Raw genomic sequence first — 23280 nt, forward strand, 5'->3', positions numbered from 1 at the left:
CAATTTACAGTATTCCTTGTTTCCAACCATCTGCTATGATTTTTATTGGCAATAACTATGGTGTTGATAGGTGTCAGTGGTGTGTGATACAGGTCAGTCCAGGGGATGAATTGCTTAACCAGGGATTTGGTCATACTTACCTACTCTCCCGAATTTCAGGTGCTGCTCCTGGCCACCGGGAAGAGCATTCAAGAGTCCTGGAGGCTGCAGTGTCCCCTGCAGCGTCCAGCTGGTGCTACACACTTTCCTAGTAAAGTGGCTGGTCCGGGCAGTAGATGAAGCGTTTTGCACTGAATCGCATCATTGTAGCCATGTCTCCTAATTTACAATGCTGGTAATCTTACCAAGCTGGGATGGGGCCACGATGATGCGATCGTTCCATCACACCCTCTGCACCGACCCCTTTGCCACACCATACCCCTCGCACGCATCCTGCTGTGCTGACCTGGCTGACCCCTTTCGGAGTCTGCAGTAAGAAAGTCGGCAACTATGGATTGGGTTATTAACCAGTTAGAACATTGGATGCTAGTCAACACAGGGTTAATGCAGCAGCTATACAATGCAGGAACACGTATAATACGTACAGACAGGAGAGGGTTAATGCAAGTGGCGTGTGGTATCTGGTATGCACACCTGCACATACACTCAGTGGTGACAGGGAACATATAGAGCATAGAGAGCACCTAGCAGTGGTGACACACCATTAGCTCCATTATGTGTGTACACAGTCTCCCTCAAGGAAACACTCAGAGCAGGGGCTGAACTATGGGAGACAATGGAGGCGCCTGCCGCCGGGCTCCAGCACTGAAGGGGCACCTCCTCCATTGTCCACAACATATGCACCCCACTTAGGGCTGTAACTATGTACCCGGAGTATACCGTCACGGCCGCCCAATACATGGAACCCCTTCCCGGCACCTGAGAAGCCACCATACATTAGTGGAGAGCTCCATGTCAGACTATCAGCTGCTGCCTTCGTCTATCTATAGCCTGTCTGCATGCGAATTGCTACATTACAGTGTCGGTGGCTGTAACGAGGGGGGGCAACCAAATTATAACTTGCCTCCGGGCGTATGGGATGAATTTACGCCACTGACTCAGGGGCATGTCCTAATCCTATAGAGGATGGAGAGGAACACCTGCATGTGTAGTAGCGCATCAGGTCAGAGGTTGCGCATATGGCGTCAGCACATTACTGTGACTTTGGGGAGCCTGCAGCAGTAACGAGGAGACAGCACAGGGTGCTCTCCTCAACAGGGTGCTCTCCTCAAAAGTGGTTTTATTGCATCTATCTGATAAAACAGCTACATATACTTTTAGTTTGCAGTTTGTGCCTGCTTCATGCTTGAAATCTTAAGCAAATAATGTGTGTTTTAACAACCAAATGCCAGAAAAGCTCTATGTTGGAAGTAATCTGTTGTTAGTCTAGTATAATTGTCTGAAACAACAGTGTACTTGCCAACCAATCAGTGCTACATCAGAGGTATGTGCTGTTGCTAGGTGTGGCTTGTAACTTCTTCATAAAAATCTGGAGTTCAGATTTCCTCCCTTCCAGCTCACAGCACATTAACCTTCAATCTCCCTCTGAAAAGCTGCAAGGTGGGTTTTAGTTTCTCCACTGTATTTCATGCTCTCTCACATTACAATGGCTGTTGTGTAAAGAATTTTGCAGGTTTTAAGAAAGCCACTGCTTACATTAGACTGTATGAAGCTTTATGTTCTCTGTAGAACTGAGAGTATTATTAAGATGTAACTTAAATGTTCCTTTCTAGAGTAATCTTGTCAATAAACCTCTTTATTAAAGGAACATTGTGTATCAGTAAGAAGTCTGCTAAGTTTTGGTAGTGTCAGTAGAACAGCTAAAGGGTTTCTTTATGTGGAAACACAAAACAGATTTACTTTTAGCTGCCAAGTTTCTATTAACCTTTTGGTGGCTTTGTGACCAATGTCCTATTTTGATCTAGCTCTGTATTATAAGGGTGGTACATACGAATTTCTGTGTTTGGAAGAAGGGGGTGGGGAAGGTGATTTAGAATGAATTACTGATCATCTGAATTTGACAATTGTAGGTTTAGAGGGCATCCAAAAAACAGAAGTTAATACTCGTGCACTGTCTTACAGTGACTGTCTTGCAAAAAGCAAGATTAGAGGAACTTGTGAAATGTGTTTGGTAGAGACTATCTCACATGTTTTATATATAATTTATTTTTTTTTCTTTTGTAAATTGCTTCTACCTTTTGCTGTCTGTGCTCTCTGCAATTTCTGTGGGTTGGACCCAGGGTGTGTCTGCGTAGTTGTCTATTGCCTGAGGCTGTAAGTCGAATTATCTTTTTTTTCTTTACTGCATTGTTTTAGCTTTTTTGAATTATGGTTTAACATGGCAAAATTTTGCATCTGTTTTATTTAGTGATCAACCATTTACTCCCCACACACTAAATTCTGTACTTTTCCTTTCAATGTGCCAAAATGCCAGCTAGTTCTGTTATGTTTTCCCTGTAACCCCTGAACTGCTACAGTATTGTCCAGAGCCGTAACTAGACTTTTTGGTGCCCTGTGCCAGAAAGAGAATTTGTGCCCCCCCTCATTTTTCAAAGGGACATAATGCACCCAAAAAAGGGCCATGACTTCATGGGGAAGAGATGGGAGAGGCCAGGAGATGCTGGGGATGAAATAAGAGGAAGCTACAAGTGAGAATGATAATAAACAGAAATTTGACAGGCCCAAACAGCGCCCCCTGACCTGTGGTGCTCTGTGCGATCGCACTACCCTAGCTACGGCCCTGGTATTGTCTTCTGACATTGAACACTACAATGTCCACCCTTCTTGCTGGCTTCTCTTTAGTCAGATCAGGTCTCTCATAAGACTGAGGAGGGTGCTGGTGTCAGGAGGTGATGACAACATCACCTATTTGCTACTGTTTGATAAAGTACATGAATAGTTGCTGACTTTCTGGCTGCCCCCTCCAGAAAGGGCAGCCAGGCTGGCATGTCGGGGTGAGGTGGAACATAGGAGGCAGGGTGGCAGTGACTGTGCAACCTTCATTGTGGCCATGTCCCTACTATAAAATGCAGAGATTATCAACATTGAAAAGGGGCATGGCTACAATGACTCCATGCAGCATGTCGTCTGGTGCTTGGACTGCCCAATTTAATCAGTGCCAGGTGGTCAGCCTCTTGGAGACTTGAATGCTCTTCCAGACAGCCAGGAACAGCAACTGAGATTCAGGAACCTACCAGCCTATCTGGGAGAGTAGGCGAATATATGTTGAGTTTGAATTGCATTTCGGGAGTCAAGGTAGTGGTTTGGATATCAAGGGAGAAGAGAATGGGGGTTAGTGGCTGGGGCATAATTGACTCAATTCTGTTTAGGTTGAGCTTTAGGATACATTGAGACCTTGGAGTGAAGCTGGTAGAGGAAAGAGGTTAAGGAATGAGGAGAGGGGAGGTATGAATGGTACTCATGAGGATTTCAACCCAGCAATTTAGTGTTTAACCTAGTTTTTTTTTTTTTTTTTTTTTTTATAGAAACTGAGCTCATAATGTCTTTTATGCAAGAATTCCTAGCAAATGCTAAATTTCTGGATGATGGAGGACACACACCATGTACAGTAAGTTTAAAGTAATATGGATTGATTTTGGAATAATATAGCAGTTTCCTACCCTCCCAGAATATCAATTACTCATGGATGTTGGCAAATCTCACAATCTCATTTTATTCCTGTGAAGGGTTTAGGCTGTGGTGATGCACTTTTCTCTGCCTCCCCTCTGCAGAGATACAATTTTCCACATTATACAGTAGTGATTGGACCTGATTATGCAAATCACTTCATAGTGCCAACCCCACTGAGTGGTGACATAAGTAGAATTACTGTAGAGAATGGGATGGGGCTGTGGTGATGGAATTGGGACTATTGAAAAACATGCATTACTGCTTCTAGATGTTGAACATAACAAACTGTTTACCTATATTCTGACAATTTCCCACCATTCTGAAGTATTTTAGTCTAGTAACATTTACAACACCTGTCCCCCAAGAACTAGAACTGTGGTCCATCTCAAAGGATTCTTTAGCTAACTGAAATATTCATTCAATGGCCCCTTCTCTCTGGTTAAGTATGAGAGTATGGTAAATCTTCATGTTTGAAGTTGTAAAGCCGACACTGAAAATACTGTAATTTGCAGTATTAACATGTTGCCATTTTTTAAGCATTACAGCAATACTGGGCCCTTTGTTTCATTTTGAGTGTCTAGGCTTCAGTCTGAGGACCGAACTTGCTCCACAATATACTGTATTGCTTTTTATATTACTGTAAAAACTGTTTTTTCTTAATTGAGAATCAAATAGGGTATTAAATGGATTTGGGGTGAGTTACGTGATTGTCAGCTTTGATGCCTTGCCCTGTACAGTTTGTCCTGTATTTGTATGGATTTAAGCCTGATCTGAAATGGATATTTAATTCATGGTGCTGCTAACATAGATAAAAATAATGAAAATGGGATGCTCAACGTTTTCCTGGCAATGATCATTAACTTATTTGGACTAAACAAATGAGAACTACCCCGAAAGTTCCAGTATATATTTTGTTCCTACAAAGTTGCAGAGTGTTCTGTTTTATGATTCATGTTTGGTGCTAATCCTATTCTGTAAGTCCCATAGAGTAATGCCGCTTTTACTCCAGAGCTAAATTCCAGAGTTACTGCAGGGTTAACCATGGTAGCTCCTTGGTGTAAAATGGGACAGGTTTGGATTCCCAGTTCGAGTGACCCATCAATCCAACCCAGGTAACTTGCAGGGTTTAACACTGGAATGACCTGTGAAACCTCGCAGTGTAAACTGCGAGATCCAGGTCACGAGTACCTGGAGCGCACCGCTTGGCGGGCGATTGGCCGGCTTCAGTGGAAGAGCCGGGTAACTGCAGACCCGGCTTCGGTATGAATGGTGCTGACTCAGGAATATCCTTGGTCGGCGCCGGCGAAATTCCGGGTCTGATCTGGTTCCAACCTCTGGGTCAGACCCGGAATTTAGGTATAAAAGCGGTATAAGTGTTGAACATAGTCAGGTGCATAATAATTGGGACATTGACATATTTTTCATATTTTGGCCTCTATTCACCACCACAATGGCTGAAATGAAACAAACAAGATGTGCTTTAACTGCAGACTTTCAGATTTAATTTGAGGGTAATTACATCAAAATCAGGTGATCGGTGTTGGAATTACAACTGTTTCTATATGTGCCTCCCACTTTTTAAGGGGACTATCAACTCAAAAGCTATTTCATGGACAGGTGTGGGCTATTCCCTCATTATTTCATTATCAATTAAGCAGGTAAAAGGTCTGGAGTTGATTCTAGGTGTGACATTTGCATTTGGAATCAGTTGCTGTCGACTCTCAATATGAGATCCAAAGAGCTGTCACTATTAGTGAAGCAAGCCATCATTAGGCTGAAAAATCAAAACAAACCCATCAGAGACTGCAAAAACATTAGGTGTGGCCAAATCAACTGTTTGGAACATTCTTAAAAAAGAACGCACCGGAGAGCTCAGCAACACCAAAAGACCCGGAAGACCACGGAAAACAACTGTGGTGGATTACAGAAGAATTATTTCCCTGGTTGAAAAAAAACCCTTCAACAGTTGGCCAAATCAAGAACACTCTCCAGGAGGTAGGTGTATATGTGTCAAAGTCAACAATCAAGAGAAGACTTCACAAGAGTGAATATAGAGGGTTCACCACAAGATGTAAACCATTGGTGAGCCACAAAAACAGGAAGACCAGATTAGAGTTTGCCAAACAACATCTAAAAAAGCCATTACAGTTCTGGAACAACATCCTATGGACAGATGAGACAAAGATCAACATGTACCAGAGTGATGGGAAGAGAAGAGTATGGAGAAGAAAAGGAACTGCTCATGATCCAAAACATACCACCTCATCAGTGAAGCATGGTGGTGGTAGTGTCATGGCGTGGGCATGTATGGCTGCCAATGGAACTGGTTCCCTTGTATTTATTGATGATGTGACTGCTGACAAAAGCAGCAGAATGAATTCTGAAGTGATTCGGGCAATATTATATGCTCATATTCAGTCAAATGCTTCAGAACTCATTGGACGGTGCTTCACAGTGCAGATGGACAATGTCCTGAAGCATACTGCAAAAGCAACCAAAGACTTTTTTTAAGGCTAAAAAGTGGAATGTTATGCAATGGCCAAGTCAATTTCCTGACCTGAATCCGATTGAGCATGCATTTCACTTGATGAAGACAAAACTGAAGGAAAAATGCCCCAAGAACAAGCAGGAACTGAAGACCTTTGCAGTAGAGGCCTGGCAGAGCATCACCAGGGATGAAAGCCATCGTCTGGTGATGTCTATGCGTTCCAGACTTCAGGCTGTAATTGCCTGTAAAGGCTTTGCAACAAAGTATTAAAAAGTGAAAGTTTGATTTAGGATTGTTTAGTTGGTCCCATTACTTTTGGCCCCTTAAAAAGTGGGAGGCACATATAGAAACCGTTGTAAACCTACACCGTTCACCTGATTTGGATATAATTACCTTCAAATTAAATCTGAAAGTCTGCAATTAAAGCACATCTTGTTTGTTTCATTTCAAAGCCATTGTGGTGGTGAACAGAGGCCAAAATATGAAAATTCTGTCAATGTCCCAATATTTATGCACCTGACTATCTGCAAGCTTTTTTTTTTTTGGTTTCCTCTTTATCATTGCAGGTCTTTTGCCTTAGCAAACTGACCACATTTTGCACTTTTGACTGTCTGTATCTGAGATGGTGGTTGGAGTGGGCATGTAAATGCAGGTAAATTACAGTAAGGGCATATAATTTACATGTGGAATTGTACCTAAAGATGGCCAATTAACATGTGCAAATTCACCAGTATGGCTTGGAGTGGAATGACTTGCAGGTACTCAACTCCTGGTTCAATCAATTGCTTATGACACTCAATATATAGAAAATAGGGGGAAAGTGGTTAAGGGAAGCACTTAATTCTAACCAGCAACCATAAAATAGAGAGCTCATTAGGTAAATTTATCAAAGGTTTACTTTATAATGCTCAATTATCAGTGTAAAAACAATGTTTGCAGGGTTATAATGTAGTAATACGTAAATATAGTGAGGGTTTGTGGGTATTTGAATCTGGTGTGTATTATGGATCTATCACAGATGAAAACCAGTTTCCGAGGAAAAGGAAAAAATTTTATAAGGTTCTATTCAGATTCTCTCTCGCTCTCATGCTTTAAAACTTTTTTCTTTTTAAAACTCTTTGAACCAAGGGCCTTAAGAGCCGCTCGCAAGCGTCTGTTTGTGATCTGCGCAAGTCCCGCCGAGCGACTGAAGTTCAGTCTCTACGGGTCTCGCTACAAGACAATCGACAGCTCGCCCCATTTTGTAGGGGGGGGGGGGGGTGATTGGCCAAACGCAGGTGTTCAATTAGGAACACCTGGAGTTTGAGGGAGGACCTACTGACATCACAACTGATGTCAGTAGTGGACTTCCTGCTCTATTAGAGCCACAGGGTCTCGTGCAAGGGTGATGGTCATGATCATCACAACTGGCTCCTGTGAGTGGCTGGAGAGAAAAAAAAATGGAGGGGGACTGACTGACTGTTTTGGTGCCATCTTCCTTTTCGGGAAGATGGAATATGTGCAGAAGAGATCAAATGCTCTTGCAAGAGTGTTTGCTTTCACTGCACGGTACCATCTTTCTGAAAATATCACTGGTAGACTGCTTTGGGTGCAGGGTGTGCTGTGTGGGACCCATTCCATGGATTCACATCCAGCACCCATTATAAATTTGCCTATGGTAACCAAATATATTGCTGTGAAAAATGTTGTTGTGAATGAAAGGTTAGATAATTAACTTAATGCTCTTAATATAATCCTTTTGCAGGCTGATGAGGCTGGACCGTCACTTCAAGCACATTCTGGTTTCAGTGCTGCAGCAGATGCTGCAAATCTAGAAAAAGCAATTAAAGCTAAAGGTAACATTTACATAATTTATGGTTTTCTTGCTGGGGCATGGGTAGTGGGTATCAAATGTAGTTATGAGACCGCCGGTCTCAATTCCGACAGTGGAATCGCGGCAAGGGCTTTAACATAAGCATTGAAATAACGATTCCTATGTTAATCCTGACGCCGGCACGCCGAGGATGCCAGCCCGAACGAAGGTAAGTAACATTGTGTCAGGCTTAATTAATACTACAATGAACTTGTTACTAGGGCCGGATTTCCCGCTAGGCATCCTAGGCGCTCGCCTAGGGCCCGGCGGGCCCCTTTGCCCTTAGAAATTAAAGGATCACAGCGCTCCCAGAGGAGCACTGCGCTGTGTGACATCATGAAGTCACGTGGCATCACATGGCCCTGCCTCCTCTCCCGCGTGGCTGCCTCTGTCTATATGAGAGAGAGTGCGCGGCTGCCTGCCTGCACATTAACAAATGAAGGAAGAAGAAGCCCAGAGACCAAGACTGATTGGGTCTAGGCCCTGCCCTGTCCGCAGCCAGCCTCAGCAGCCTCTCTGCCAGCCTTCTAGGCCCGCTGCTGCCCACCAGCAGCTCCCAGCAAGGCCAGGCAGGTAGGGCCCCTGAAAATATATATATGCATATATCAATGGGTGCAAGTGTGTGTGTGTGTGTGTGTGTGTGTGTGTGTATATCTATCTATCTCTATATATTAGTGTGTGTCTTGCTCCAGTGACACCTACTGTAATATATGCACAGGATTGTTTGAGGGAGGGAGCCCCTAACCAATATCTTGCCTAGGGCCCCGTGAGGTCTAAATCCGGCTCTGCTTGTTACTATTGTATTTAATTAATAACTCTAGACTTAATGAGTACTTAATTCTAAATCTCTCTTGTCCCTAATGCTTGTGTTTCTATATGGTGTATATTTTATCATATTACTTAACACGCAACTCTCAGTTTTTACATTTGTTTCATATGATATTGAAGAACATAGTTACTTTAATATATTAGCACTTCATTTGTTAATTGATTTAATTTTCAAGACAAAACTCACATGCTATGAGTAGATTGCTACTTGATCCTATTTGAGACTGATCCAGATATGGAGCATCAGGCTTAGGTGAACAAGCCCAATGTGTGTCCAGTCAGCAGTCAGTCACTCCCTGCTGCAAGAGTGAGTGAGCAGTACGGTAGCGGGGTCATCAGGCAGGAATCCTTTGGTCACGTCTACCTCCAGGTACTTCTTTCCAGGTGGGCTGCGACCTGTTCCGGTGGCGCATTCAGCTCTCTGCAATGCTTATAGTAACAGACTGCCTAACACCACTTCGGAACAGTGTCCCCCCATCTCTCCCTTCTTTTTCTATCGGAGCTATCCCAGGTACCTCTCTCATCCCGGCGTCCACTCACGGAAGACCCCGTACAGCAGAAGAGACCAGTTACTTTTTTTTTGTACTTGCTTTCTCCATCCTGGATATATTGGGATCTCTGTGATACATTTAAAACATCTGTTTATATATGCATAAATTATTTGCTATTATATTCCCAGTGCTATGATCTCCCAGGAAGGTGTACATACCTTTTTAATTTCATTATTAGGTTATGCTGGTTCACTTTGAGTATATACCATTTATGAATGACACCCAGTTTTTGTGCATTTCTGGTGGAGTTTAGATCATTTGGACTTTAATCCTGCGATAGATTACTTTTATGTTGACACATTTTTTTTTTTTCCCATTTTGCGGGAGAAGATCACTATCCCTAGGGCACTGTTCCATTCATGCACATCTGTATCCAGGTATTTTCTAACCTAACAAGAAGATTCACTCTTGATTATATACCAGGTTACAATTATCTACGGCACTATTTGGATACAGGAGGAAACATGTACTTAGGGTAGTAACTAGTAGACAAGATATTATGTGCAGCTTACAGAGGTATCCATGTTATCCAATGACCAAGGGTATACATTATCTATTATTCATGAATAGTTATATTTACTGCTTTATTATTTCCCATGTTCAAACCCATTTTGCCTGATCCTGCTGTTATATACCCATTTAGGAGTTCTAATTATGTATAGAAATAAGCAGTCACCACATTTTTTTATGTTTATTTTCGTAATTATGTGAAACTTATGGTAGAATTGTATAAGGGAGCTCTACTGCAATTGCCTACAGTATAGCACATCCCAATTTTTATTTGTATAATTATAGTTAATGTTTAATGTGAATAATTATTAATTTACATACAAGAGTGCCCCACAAAGGAATCCCTAAACTATAAAAATTGGCTATTCAAATTGTTATTTTTGTAGTTCTAGATACTCTATTCCAGGGAGCACCTCCAGCACTTAATACATTTATACATTAATGATTAAGATATGATAAACATAACATCTATTGCTGGTTATATCTACGTTTCTGAAATATTAAGTGGTTAAAATCCTGTGCGGGATGTTCTGTTCTTTGGTGTAAGTCTGGGGCGCCCTTACCGTTGGCTGTGCAAGGAGGGGTTTAGAATTGGGGACTCTAGCGGGGTTAGGTTTGGAGAGGGGGGGAGAGAATAGGGTTAGGCACCACCGGCAGGGGAGGTTAGATATAGGCACCCACCCAGAAGCTCATGGATGATTCTATATATACTAGAAAGCTTCTAAAAAGATCCTCGCCAAGAAATGGACCACCATTAGATTCCATAGAAAACTATTTTTATTCAAACTTCATGTCAATGGACATATAACAAATATATATTAAAAATTTATTTTTCATGGTCAGAGGTCAGTAATATCCTGCTGCTACCCACACTGGGCCTGAACTCCATTCAGCAGGTTCCTTCCTTTGGACAATTGTGTAAGCAATTTTTATGATCTATTTAATGTCAATTGACATGAATTTTAATAAAAATTATTTTCTATGGAATCTAATGGTGGGCCACTTCTTGGGTGTTCTTTTGGTGAGAGGGACTTTATCTTGAATAACTTGTCATGAGCTTTAAGAATTGTTACCAATTTCTTAATTCTAGTTTACTCATGTCAGTGGTTCCCAAACTCTGTCCTCAAGGCACCCTAACAGTCCAGGTTTAAAGACTGTCCATGATTGACCACAGGTGATTTAATTAGTACCTCAGTCAATTTTGATTTAACCACCTGTGCTCTGTCATGGATCTCTAAAACCTGAGCTGTTGGGGTGCCTTCAGTACCGTGTTTGAAAGCCTGTCTTGTATAAAGTCACCTGAAATTCTTAAAACTGCAATAGGTTTTAACCTGATGCTCTTTCATTGCAGGTGTTGATGAAGGTACCATCATTGATGTGTTGACCAAAAGAACAAATGCTGAGCGTCAGCAAATAAAGGCTGCATATCAGCAACAAACTGGCAAGGTAGTTGCTACAAGCTTGACTGAGGAAGAATATCTTAAAGAAAAAAAGCCTACTATAGTGCAACAGTGTTTTTTTGGTTTTTCGTGTGAGACTAATGCTGGGTACACACCTGACAGATATATCTGCAGGTGATGGTGGTTCATACACACTGAGCAACCATCGCCTGTCATCTGGCCGCGGGCCCCGTTGGCTGGGGGCGTATCGTGCCCCCCTCCCTGTGGCCTCTGCTGAAAGTGTATGGGTGGTAGTAGACTGCCCGTACACATGGCACGATGGACAGATATATCTGCAGATGTGCATAAAAAGAGGAAAAGTGGAAAAGGGAAGCCCAAGCACAGGTGGGTTGACAAATACAAAATGTACATTTAGAATTGTTCAAACAATATAGAACCCACTATTGAGACACTATAATTATCATCGAATAATAGTGACTCATGTGGGGGTGCACCCTGAGAGTACATGTAATATAACCAGTAAAGAGTGAAAAAAGGAACTCTAATTTTTCTGGGGGCACTCTAAAAAGACATAACTTTAGGTTAAAATAAAATTTGAAAATTATCATTACTTCGACAGACAACATGGAACATTAACAAATTATGTAATTGCAGCAGTAACAGTCCATCAAACAAGAAATCCCTTTGTGGTACTGGGCAAATACTCTATTATTGGGTATATAATGTCAATATTTAGAGGCTCTATTCTTAATCTCCTTCCACCTACTTGGGCCAGCATCAGACACTTAAAACTGCAACATACACTAGGGCAGTGGTTCCGAAACTGTGCACTGTGGCACCTTGGGGTGCTTTGGGACACTTGCAGGGGTGCCTCAGGTTGGTGGTCCAGCACCAAATCAAATTATTTATGGTCAATGTAATTTTATATATGTGGACAAACAAACGCAAACCTGTCACCCACCACGTAACCTGTGGATGACAGGTTAGCGCAATATACTTAAAAAATTTTTGCTCAATAACAAACTTTTGGCTTAGGGGTGCTGTGAAAACAATGCTGATACTCTAGGGCACCGCGATTCAAAAAAAGTTTGGGAACCACTGCTCTAGGGTATAGGATCTCATAAATGTGATTGCAAAATAAATGTTTGCAGGTGAATAAGAGCTTATAATTACTCAAAATAATTGCTGCAATACATAATACAATGTTGCTATTTAGAAAATATTGTTCAGAAAAGTTTGGTACTAGTATCTGATTAGGTATGAACGCTGGTAGGCGAACAAGGGAGTTGCTATTTTTTGATGCCTAATCCAATGTTTAGTACCATGATTTTCACCTAAATAAGTTGAGTTTTTTTTTCTCCTTAGTGTGTCCCCAGAAAAAAGTGGGTTCCCTTATTTATTTATTTATTTTTTTTAATTCTTCTCCTCTGTTTAATTCTGCAGATATATCCCATCAGCTGTACAGCACAGCTGATGCAATAGGTTTGTGAATTATGGTCAGAGTTCCATGAAAAGAGAAAACTAATGTAGCTTGAATATAGACTAAAGGCCCCCATAGATCAGAGATTGATTGCAGCAATCGTGCAATTTGCAATCGATTGTGTATAAAAAAATCTTTCCCTTTTTCAATTGATTGCAGAATTGCCACAATCTGCAATCAATTGAAAAAGGGAAAGATTTTTATACACAATCTATTGCAAATTGCACGATTGCTGCAATCAATCTCTGATGTATGGGGGCTTTAACATGTATTGTGTATATATAAAATAGATGGGAGACAATGTATTTGGATGTTCTCAAGCCACTTCTAGTGTCTTTACCATTAAACTGGTTCACTGAAGTGGAGCGGGGGATATTATGATGACTTATTCATAAGAGCAATTGAAAACATATAAAATAATATACTCTTTAAAAAAAAACAAAAAAAAAAACATATTTTTTTCCCTGGTAGCTGGAAAGGCTTTTTCTTATAAACTGTTTAGTAGAAGCACAATAATTGGTCACAATGAGCTCATGCATAATTTATTGACCAATTTATAGTAATTCTCAAGCATTAGTTTGTGCTTTGAACGTGTGATGTCTTTGATCCATAGCCTTTAGATGATGCATTGAAGAAAGCCCTCTCAAGCCACCTGGAGGAGGTTGTTTTGGGACTGTTGAAAACTCCAGCACAATTTGATGCTCATTGCTTAAAATCTGCTGTCAAGGTAAGTTAATTAATCTTGGCTTTTCTTTTCTGTGTCTATTTTCTATGGATGTGATTTTCTTCAAGACATTTTTTCATTTATTTCTAAAGTGCTCAAATTTTAACTAAAGTATTTTTTAGGGGCTTGGAACAGATGAAAGTACATTGATTGAAATTCTAGTGTCACGGGATAATCCTGAGCTTCGGGAAATAAACAAGGTCTACAAAGAAGGTAAGTGTCCTGGTTATTTTTTTTTTTTTTTTTTTTTTTTATGGACCATTAAAAGTTTTTGGTTTAGGTATTATATAAAGAGAACCTGTATAAACTATTTTTTCCTCTACAGAATTTAAAAAAGATCTTGCAAAAGATGTGGCTTCTGATACATCAGGAGACTTTCAAAAGGCTCTTCTTGCACTTATTAAGGTAATTGTCATTTTCATGTTTTGCAAAACACTTATTCGCAATGTGACCATGATACACCAGGAAACTGCAGTGATTAATTTGATATGTGCCTGAGTCTGTACACAAAGCACAATGGAACTTGGCATGGGAAAAATCTGCAGCCGCTACATCTCATCTCTTAGCATAAAGATTCAGAGGCTCAGTCGTACACAAATATAGAAGTCTCATATGAAATCTGTGCAGTCTCCTGGTGCGTCCTAGTCTCAAAGATGCATGGTGCTAGCAGAGTTGCAGGTGGGCAGAGAGGGGCTGTTTGGTGCTACTGCAGTAATGATGTATGAGGACATGGAATGGGATTGAATGCAGGCGGCTGTGTAGCCGCCGTTTCAAATCCCGACAGGGATAGCCCGGCAAGGGCGTTCACCACCTTTCCCTTTTGTGTGATGCCCTGGGGATGGTCCTTGGCTGGATTTTTTTGGGCTGCCCTGCACCTCAAATGTGAACCCCTGAATGTTAGGGACGCTGGTATAGAGGAGCCTTGACGCTGGCCCGGTGCTTAATCATATATTTGCAAATGTATGCAACTAATCTCTGAATTTCTTATGCAGGGTTCAAGTATTTTTTTTGCTGATATTGTTGCAGTGTGCTGTAGGGAATACCCTTTTCTTCTGTGACTTCTCTACTGTGCAAGTCACTGGGAAAATGGCAGCCACCATTTTCACTCTGATTTTTGCTGCTCTGCAGCACTGGCTCGACGCTTTTGTCATTGTGTGGCAGACACACAGGTTTGCTGTTCGTTTTGCCGCCATTTACTTGCACACTAAATGAACCAGGGCACAGTTGAGAAGTGTTCAATAGGAAAACCCTCCCCTTCAATGCTGCTGCAATTAAATAAAATTAATGTGTAAAGGCACTTAACAGAATAGAGGCAAAGTACAGCCAGGATAAGTGTTGGAGTGGAGCAATGCCATTTTTATTGTTGGAGTGTTTTTCTGTGGATATAAGCTTATACTTTTATTTCTTTTAGGGTGATCGCAGTGAGAGCAAAACTGTAAATGAAGAACAGGCTGATAATGATGCAAGGGTAAGGGAATTACTATTTTCTATAAAACTAAGGACCTGTTTCTGAGTCAGACGCAATGCCTATGTCTGTGCAAGTTGTATAGCCTTTTCAACTGTGCCTGAATCACTAAAGTCACACATTGCATGCATCTCATGGTGTTTTGAGCAGAGTGTCAGGACCAATTGAGCCGCATGGACTCATAAATGTATTGTGTTTCTGGTAACTGGCTATTCTGACGCACTGAGATGTTCTGTTTTAAGGGTGTTATGCGAGTGACACTCGTTCGTACATTGGTGGCAATATTCTGCACCTAGTATTGGGCTGGTGGAAGTTCTGATGGTTGCAACTGAAGGTGCACAAAGTACTGTAGGTGACCCATTCCTTGCACAGCTATACACCAGGGAAGAGCTTAAACCACTACTATCATGGAGTCACAAACTAGTCTACAGTAGGTATGTGCAGGCTCGGATAGGTTCGAGTTTGCACGTTGAGTTCGGATTTTTCCCTCCAAAAAAACGGAACTCAGAAAGAGGCTAAACGTCATCTTACATGGACGAACATCATCATTCCTGGACTTTTAGCCTCTTTGAGTTCCGTTTTTTTTTGAGGGAAAAATCCGAATTCAACGTGCAAACTCGAACCTATCCGAGCCTGCACATCCCTAGTCTACAGCAAAAGACGCAAACACGGACATTGGTGTCTAAGAAGCAGGCCCTAAATATTTTAGTGTAGAATACCAATTTTATGTGTATATAATATTTTATTTGCTATATTGAGAAATGCCTTTTTTTTTTTTTTGTAGGCACTATATGAAGCAGGCGAAAAGCGTAAGGGAACAGATGTTTCGGTGTTCATTAACATTCTGACTTCCAGGAGCATACCACATCTTTGCCAAGGTAAATGAAGTGTGATTGGATAGGAGGACCTTGCTATACAAACTTTACAGAAATGTCACCACTACAATGCAATAATCCACCTGACTGCTTTATTTCATGTTGTGTCTACACCATGTAATTCTGTGCAAGGTAACAGTTTAAATGCATCAGCTATAACTTTATGGGATGTTGATTTGTAAAGGGGTTGCATAGAGAGCATACATAAGCCATCACCATACAAATTACTTCTGACAACCTGTCAATTATGTTTTTCTCACAGAAAATATCTCGTGTGTTTTTTTTTTTTTTTTTTTTTTTCCTTGTAATTTTATGTTCCTGACAGTTTTTTAGAAGTGCATGTGTAAAAGTTTGAAGCTTTAGTATAAATAAAACACATAGTGCAGGGGGTATGTAAAGCACAACATCAGAGTGCGACAGGTTGCATACCCTTGTTATAGTGTATGAGCGCCAGTAAATAGCTGCATACATGGGGGGGTCCCAACATTACTTGTGTTCGTTGAATATTCATTTACTCAATGTTTCTCTAATGTAAGTTATGAATATTAAAATTCCCATTTTGGATTTCTGTGACCTGTATAGAAGTGCTTTATGCACCTTTTGGTTAAACTCCCCAGTGACTTCTAATCCTGTTATTTTGCATATAGTGATTTAATCCCTGATATTTTCTAGATTATCATATATTTTTTTTTTTTTTTTTTTTTAGTTTTCTCAAGGTATGCCAGATATAGCAAAAATGATATGGCTAAGGCTCTTGATCTTGAGCTGAAAGGAGACATTGAAAACTGTCTGATATCTCTTGGTAAGTGTGTGTGGTTTTGTTTTGTTACTAATACTGCTTATTTTGAAATGTGAGCTATTTTGTGAACCGCACGGCGGGTTAACAATACTGCCTCATAGCACTGAGGTCTTGGGTTCAATTCCCACCAAGGTCATGGCGTTTGTATATTCTCCCTGTGCTTGTGTAAGCTTCCTCCTACAATCTGAAAAATTACTGATGGCATAATTGGCTCCTGACCAAGAGTAACTGTGTGTGTGTGTAAGAAATGTAGACAGACTGTAAGCAGGCTTGCCTACCCTCCCAATTTGGCCGGGAGCCTCTCCCGGCCCCCTTGTAAAGGCATCCAAGCCTCCCGGAAGCCTCCGACCCTCCCTACCTCCCCCCTGAAAAAACTAGAAAGCCCTGCAGCAGGGAGGGGGGGGGTGACACTCTGAATCGCGTAATCGTGGCCCCGCCCCCTGCTTCACAATGCCGAAAACTACATTGAAGAGGGGGCGGAGCCACAATGACTCGATCGTGCGGCCCCGCCCTCAATGTGACACCAAATGGCTGACTCCTCCCCAATGGCCAGCCCCGCCCCCCCCGCTGTTAGCCAACAATCCGCTCCCTCCCGGAAGGCTGGAGCTGATTGTTGACAAGTATGACTGTAAGCTCAACTTTTGCAGGGACTGGTCAAATTGTCTGCAGAATGTGTGTTCTATATACATAACTGAAAATAAATATAGTGCACACATTATGCAGTGCTGTGCAGAGAATATTTGGTCATTTACATCAGTCCCTGTCCCTTGAGAGCTTAGTATCTCTATATTCACTACCACATATACGAAGTTTAATTTTATGTACGTAGCCCATTACCTACAGTATGTTGGTATGCTTTTTTTTTTTTTTTTTTTGAGGGGGGACAATCACATTGCACACTACTGTAGTTCTTACACTATGGATTTATACAAAATCTATTGTAGCATTCCAAAAACTTTTTGTATTAGGCAAGAATTAATTTTTTTGATGGAAATACTGCTGCCTTCAACATGGTTCTTTGATCTATTTGAGGAAATGTGTAAACCTATTATGAATTATAAGTCACTAGCATTAAAAAAAAACTTTTATAACAGCTTGTTTTCTCCATTTGCAGTAAAGGTTATAAGCAGCAAACCGGCTTATTTTGCTGAAAGATTCTACTTGGCAATGAAGGTATAATTGTGAAAAGAACATTTTGCAAATAAAAACGGTTTAGTTATTTGCTCCATGTTTGTAAATTAAACACAAGTCTGTTTTATTGCAGAAGTTGTGACTATATTTGCTTAATGTGGCTGATTTCTATGTAGGAAATTCTACATATACAAATGGAGCCTAGAGGCACTCAACATTTGCCACACCTGCTTACCAGGTTATTCCAAGGCAGTACTAACCAATTCCTAGTAACCCAAAGACAAACACCTCATACAGAACACTTTAATGTCATGTTCCATTTTGGTTTATCGACTATAATTAAAGAAATCCCTAGTTATAAATGTGTCTATAAATACTATATGTACTATGTGGCGGTTATCAGTCGATGTGAAGATGAGCCACATTCTTACACTAACAGATTCCTAAAACTCTTCTCTTACAGAAAGTTTTAAGGATATCCATGCTTGGGTCCAGATTGTTAAATCAAATTGAGGTGCTAATACCAGTCCTCAAGCATGTACATTCTTTAAAACCTAGACTGTAAAATGGGGGAGTCTGGGAAACTCTATGGTGTCCTAAGAATACCTTTGTTTTAAAGATGGAAGCCTGGAATTTCAATGGACAAAAATGTATTCTTTTAAATGAATAGTCAGAACATTTATATAACCCAGAATTAGACAAAGGGAGAGCTGTATCAAACATGGAGAAAGATGAAGTGGAGAAGTTGCGTGAGCAACCAATCTGCTTTGAACAGTCATTTTATGTAGCGGGCTTTGTCCACAGCAACCAATCTGCTTCTGTCAATTCAACTATTCCACATTATCACTGTCAATGTTTAAAACATCCCCACCCCCCACCTATCTACCTTAAACATTACTCTTATCTGCTTTCCTGGACAAACTGTTAGCTGCTGTATGCCTTACATATTACAAGCAGGTGTGAGGGCAAACTCGTTTTCAAGAAGCCTCTTTGCCCAAAGATATTAGTATGAATGCAATGTATCTTAACATAATCTAAACATGACCATGTTCTGCCTCCCTATTTTGAAATTTTTTTTTTTTTTTCCCCCACCTAGGGATCTGGAACCAGGCATAAGGATTTAATCAGGCTCTTAGTAGCTCGTTGTGAAATTGACTTAAAAGAGATCAAAACTCATTACAAGCGGAGCTATGGAAAATCTCTGCGCCAAGCTATTGTGGTATGAAAAGTGTGCATTTAATACATTGCTGAGCCAATTTTGGAAAACAATGTTATTTAAAGGGATAACGTTTGAATCAAGGTTGAACCAGCAGCAGAAACATTGTAAGATGAGGCTGATATTGGTATGTGTCAATGTTTCTACATACATCTAGTCTCCTCCTGGTGCATTAAACAGTCCTTCTAGTCGTGCTGTGCCATGACGTGATTCAGGAGAGTCTAGTATCTTTTGTGCGTAATTTTACCTTCAAATGTGTCTTGGCATAATGGTGTATATTGATAGCACAAGCAGCTTCTGCTGATTAAAATATGTGGCATGCCTATGTTCTATGTGCTGGTGTATCTGCATGTGAAACAGTCAGTGTTTTTTTTTTTTTTTTTGCTGCTGACACTAACGTAGCATTTCGCATGCAGAAACACCCCACACTCGCTCAGAGAACATAGGCATGCCGCATATCATTTTAATCAGCACAAGCAACTTGTTATGCGAATAAGATGCACAAAAAGACGCTCTGTGCTACAGAGTCACACTGAGCTCCCGCGTTGTATGGCGCGACTTGTAGCACACGGAGGATAAATGTATGTGGGCACATCTGTATCTAAAAGGTTTTAAAAGTTCTCATGGAGTAGAACTATAGATGTGTCCTTGTACACCTAGTGTGTGGCATGATATGCCCGGTGCACCTGAGCTGCTCCTGAGAAGAGTAGCTTAATATCTTTTTTTCCTTATTGGCATCACAAACTCTCAAAACGCCACTCAAAATGTACAACAAATGTTGGCTATGACTTTAACAGCACAAGATTGGCTTTAAAAACATACCAAGTTGCAGATGAAGCATAACAGAACTTGGTGTGAAAAAAAAAAAACCAGGGGTAGCTGCATTGTAGCACTTTATACAGGGCCGCAACTAGGGGGGGGGGGGGGGGGCTGGGGGGCTAAGGGTGCACGTGCACCGGGTGCCGGAGGGGGTGACAGGACAAAAGAGGGGAGTGGCGGAGTCTCTCCAGACCAGGGAGCAGTGCAGTGTGCGCAGGACACAGACAGAGCGGCATGACGGTTGCTGCTGTGATCGGGATGATAAGCGCTCTGAGGGCTGTTGGTGACTCTGGCTCAGTAGCATGAAGGTGGTGAGCGGGTGATGTGGGGCCTCGAACACCCCGGCGGCGTATCTACAGTCCCTGCAGCCCCGTGATGGCTTGGGGGCTGCCTCGAATGAGGGCTCCTCCGGCCTCATTGAAGTGAGGGGAGAGCAGCACTAGTGACTGCGCTGCCGCCATCACTGACTGTCAGACGGACTGCGGGCACGTGGTAGCTGGTCAATCACCGGCCGGGGGTGATACAGGGCTGCATAGCGGCTGCTTCATCTATTCAGCGAGAGCTTAGCTGCCCTGAGGTGAGGACTGTGTGTGGCCTGCGGGGACAGGTAGGCGGTGCTGGGCACAGTAAAAAGTCAGTGGGCTGCAGTGCTGGGCACTCGCACATAGAAGGGGAAGAGAGGCGGCTGGTAGAGAAAGATACGGGGTGGTAGGGATAAGACAGAAGGGGCAGCGAGATGGCTAGAGGGCAGAAGAGAGGAGGGTGGGAAAAAAAGCCTGACAATGCTGGTCACAAGCTAGTGCCCACCTCCCTGGCAAGTGAAAGACCATCAAAACTAGTATTGTAATATTTGCTAAAGAAGGTGCTTATATGGTAGAAAATAATATGCTGTATATATAACATTAGACTGGTCGGTGTTCCCTATAGTTTTGTCCTACACAATATGATTAGCGTTCACCTTTCTAAATTGCAATAAGTCGTTCCATTATCAATTTCTCATGCAATCAGATGCATATCATACTTCTTTCAACTGTAGCTTGATGGTTTCTTTATATCTCTAGTTGATATCATATCATGTTTGAGTGTTCATTAAAACTTTCTCCTTAAGACATTTTAAACATCAGCACCTGAGAGGGACGGGGGGGGGGGACTCCACATTAGTGTCTTGCCCCTGGTGACAAAAATCCTAGTTTCGGCCCTGCTTTATATACAGACTCATTCGCACAATCTAAAAATGTCACATCAAATTGATCAGTGTAATGTCTCCCAGTTTTATTTGTGTGAATAAAATGTACACTTTGAGCGAGAAAGTTGCTCGGTGGTTCTGGTGCGCTGAGTGGGACTGTATGGCGCAAATGAAGCCACCGTTTCAAGACAAATCTGTAGGTACTGTATATAAAAAGCTTGCATCCCGGTTTTATCCGATATGAGCTAAAATCTGCCTTAATGGTGCATACACACGGTCAGATTTTTCTTCAGATCTGAACGATAACTATTTTAAAATTCGTTCATATCTGAAAGAAAAATCTGACGTGGGCAACAATGAACGATGCGCGGTCCCGATTGTCAGATAATGATATCTGACATCTGTGTTTGCAGTCAGATTTGGTCGATTTCATTCATTTTAATACTGTCAGAAATCGTTCAATCATTCATCTGACATATCTGACCGTGTGTAAGCACCATAACTCTTATCTAAAAGAACACTGACAGACTTGTGGCTGGGAAGTTTCCCCAAGCACAAGTTATCCATTAAAATAGTTATGGTCCCAGGTACCTTCAATCAATGTCCATGTATTTCCAGTGTTACTCATTACGTCCCAGTGTACCCTGTCTTTTGCTAACCTGTAGAACTCTAGCAGCAGGCCAACAAGAAGGTGTAAACCTATATTGCCAGATTCCCATTGCCACCATTTTAAATGATTATCACAATAAGCTTGTCCACTTGAGCATGCATCTCTAATATATGCAATCTTTATTTCTAGGAAGAAAAGCTGAAAGGAGATTATGAGACCATTGTTCTGGCACTTTGCGGATCTGACAACTAGACTATTTGGCTAACTGGAAACTTTTTTTTTTTTTTCCCCCATCATTTGCTTGGTTATATTCGACCTTGTTAGACTTGTTTAAAATATCCGCTACAATATATAATGTATCTACTGCATTAGATTTCATCAATCCCAACCAATTTCTGATGCAAAAATAATACTTTTTATATCTAATAAATGTGAATGTCAATATCAATAGTGTGACTATTCTAAAACTCATGTACAGTAATGAAACAAAACAAATGGTGGAGAGTGAAACAACAAATGTGGAGGAAGTGTGTGTTTTAGCAAGGTAGGGGTGTTGTGAAAATGGAATACATAGGGCCTGATTAGAAACAGATGCCAGTCCAATAGTGGACGTGTCTCAAGATTATTAGCAGATTGCTTATAAAACACACTATGCATATGCACCTTCAGAGGATACAAGAGTGGCCAGTTTGCGCCGTGTGGCTGAATCTGTGTCTGTGAAACTGATCCTTGTGGGCATGTAGACCAGATTTCATGCTTAATCAAAGTGTTTGGTTAAGATGGGATACCTGTTTCTGACTGATCTTTTGCTCCCTGCATGGGGTGGGTGTAAATGCTGATATGAATTAGGACTGCTGTGGACCTTGATGACTGATACGCCGTGGTAGTTAGTTATACATTTTGCTGATGCAGGCTTTTGTACTTGAGGCCACTTTGTGTTTGACTTCGAGTAAGGACCATAGGCTGGATAATGAAGAATTTTTTTTTTTTTTTTTTAAAGGCATTAAATAAAGATTGGGGAAAGACCATGGAAATGAGGCTCAAAAAGAGCAATCAATAAAAAAATAGCTAGTGGCCTGGCAAATGACTGGTCACTAATATTGGTATATATTAGATGTGTGGTGCAGTTCTCTAGAAATCTGAATCTTGTGAAATCTGACCAATCAGTGATGCGGTTCTGATCTCCTGAGGAGATCAGGATAAATCAGTCGTGGGTCTGAATTAAGATTTTAAATTGCAATAATTACACTTTTAGAACAGCTAAAACCTGAAGAAAAAAAACACCCACATCCAAAACAGAAATGGAATCCAGATCAAAAGACAAGGGTCAGTGCACATCTCTAGTATACATGTTCAGGTCAGGGTATCAGACTAGGCAGCTATTACATCAGGATATATATATATATAATTAATGTGTAAATAAGCTAGTGTACACTTACATCGGCTATACCTTCTGCCAAATTAGTAGGTTTTCCTTTTAGGGACACTGATAGCCAAATATATAAATGATGTGTTTGTGCAGAATAGATGGTACGCTCACCAATCCAGTGGAAAATGCTGCGCTTCCTGGTTGACTGTATACATCCATCAGATCAGAAGTAATCACTACAATGAGCAGTTCATCCTTAAAACCATTTCTTAAGTACAGAAGGCAAGTTGACTTGTCAAAAAGCAAAA

The 23280-nt window shown here is 41.2% G+C and overlaps 2 protein-coding genes across 2 annotated transcripts in view; one reads left to right on the top strand and one right to left on the bottom strand.

Moving 5' to 3' along the window:
• Positions 1–23280, bottom strand: part of LOC148442294 (uncharacterized) — a 115734-nt gene that overhangs the window by 73247 nt on the left and 19207 nt on the right. The gene's annotated exons all lie outside the window — the stretch shown is intronic.
• On the top strand, positions 1496–22051 carry LOC148442295 (annexin A1-like). Its single transcript, XM_088464044.1, has 13 exons — positions 1496–1599; positions 3525–3607; positions 7902–7992; positions 11250–11344; positions 13392–13505; positions 13625–13715; positions 13828–13907; positions 14914–14970; positions 15752–15845; positions 16549–16644; positions 17756–17814; positions 18869–18991; positions 21793–22051. The coding sequence occupies exons 2-13, from the start codon at positions 3539–3541 to the stop codon at positions 21853–21855; spliced, it is 1032 nt and encodes a 343-aa protein (XP_088320170.1). The 5' UTR covers positions 1496–1599; positions 3525–3538; the 3' UTR covers positions 21856–22051.

Source organism: Taudactylus pleione, unplaced genomic scaffold, assembly GCF_031769625.1.
Source record: "Taudactylus pleione unplaced genomic scaffold, aTauple2 ptg001573l, whole genome shotgun sequence".
In the NCBI taxonomy this organism is placed as follows: domain Eukaryota; kingdom Metazoa; phylum Chordata; class Amphibia; order Anura; family Myobatrachidae; genus Taudactylus; species Taudactylus pleione.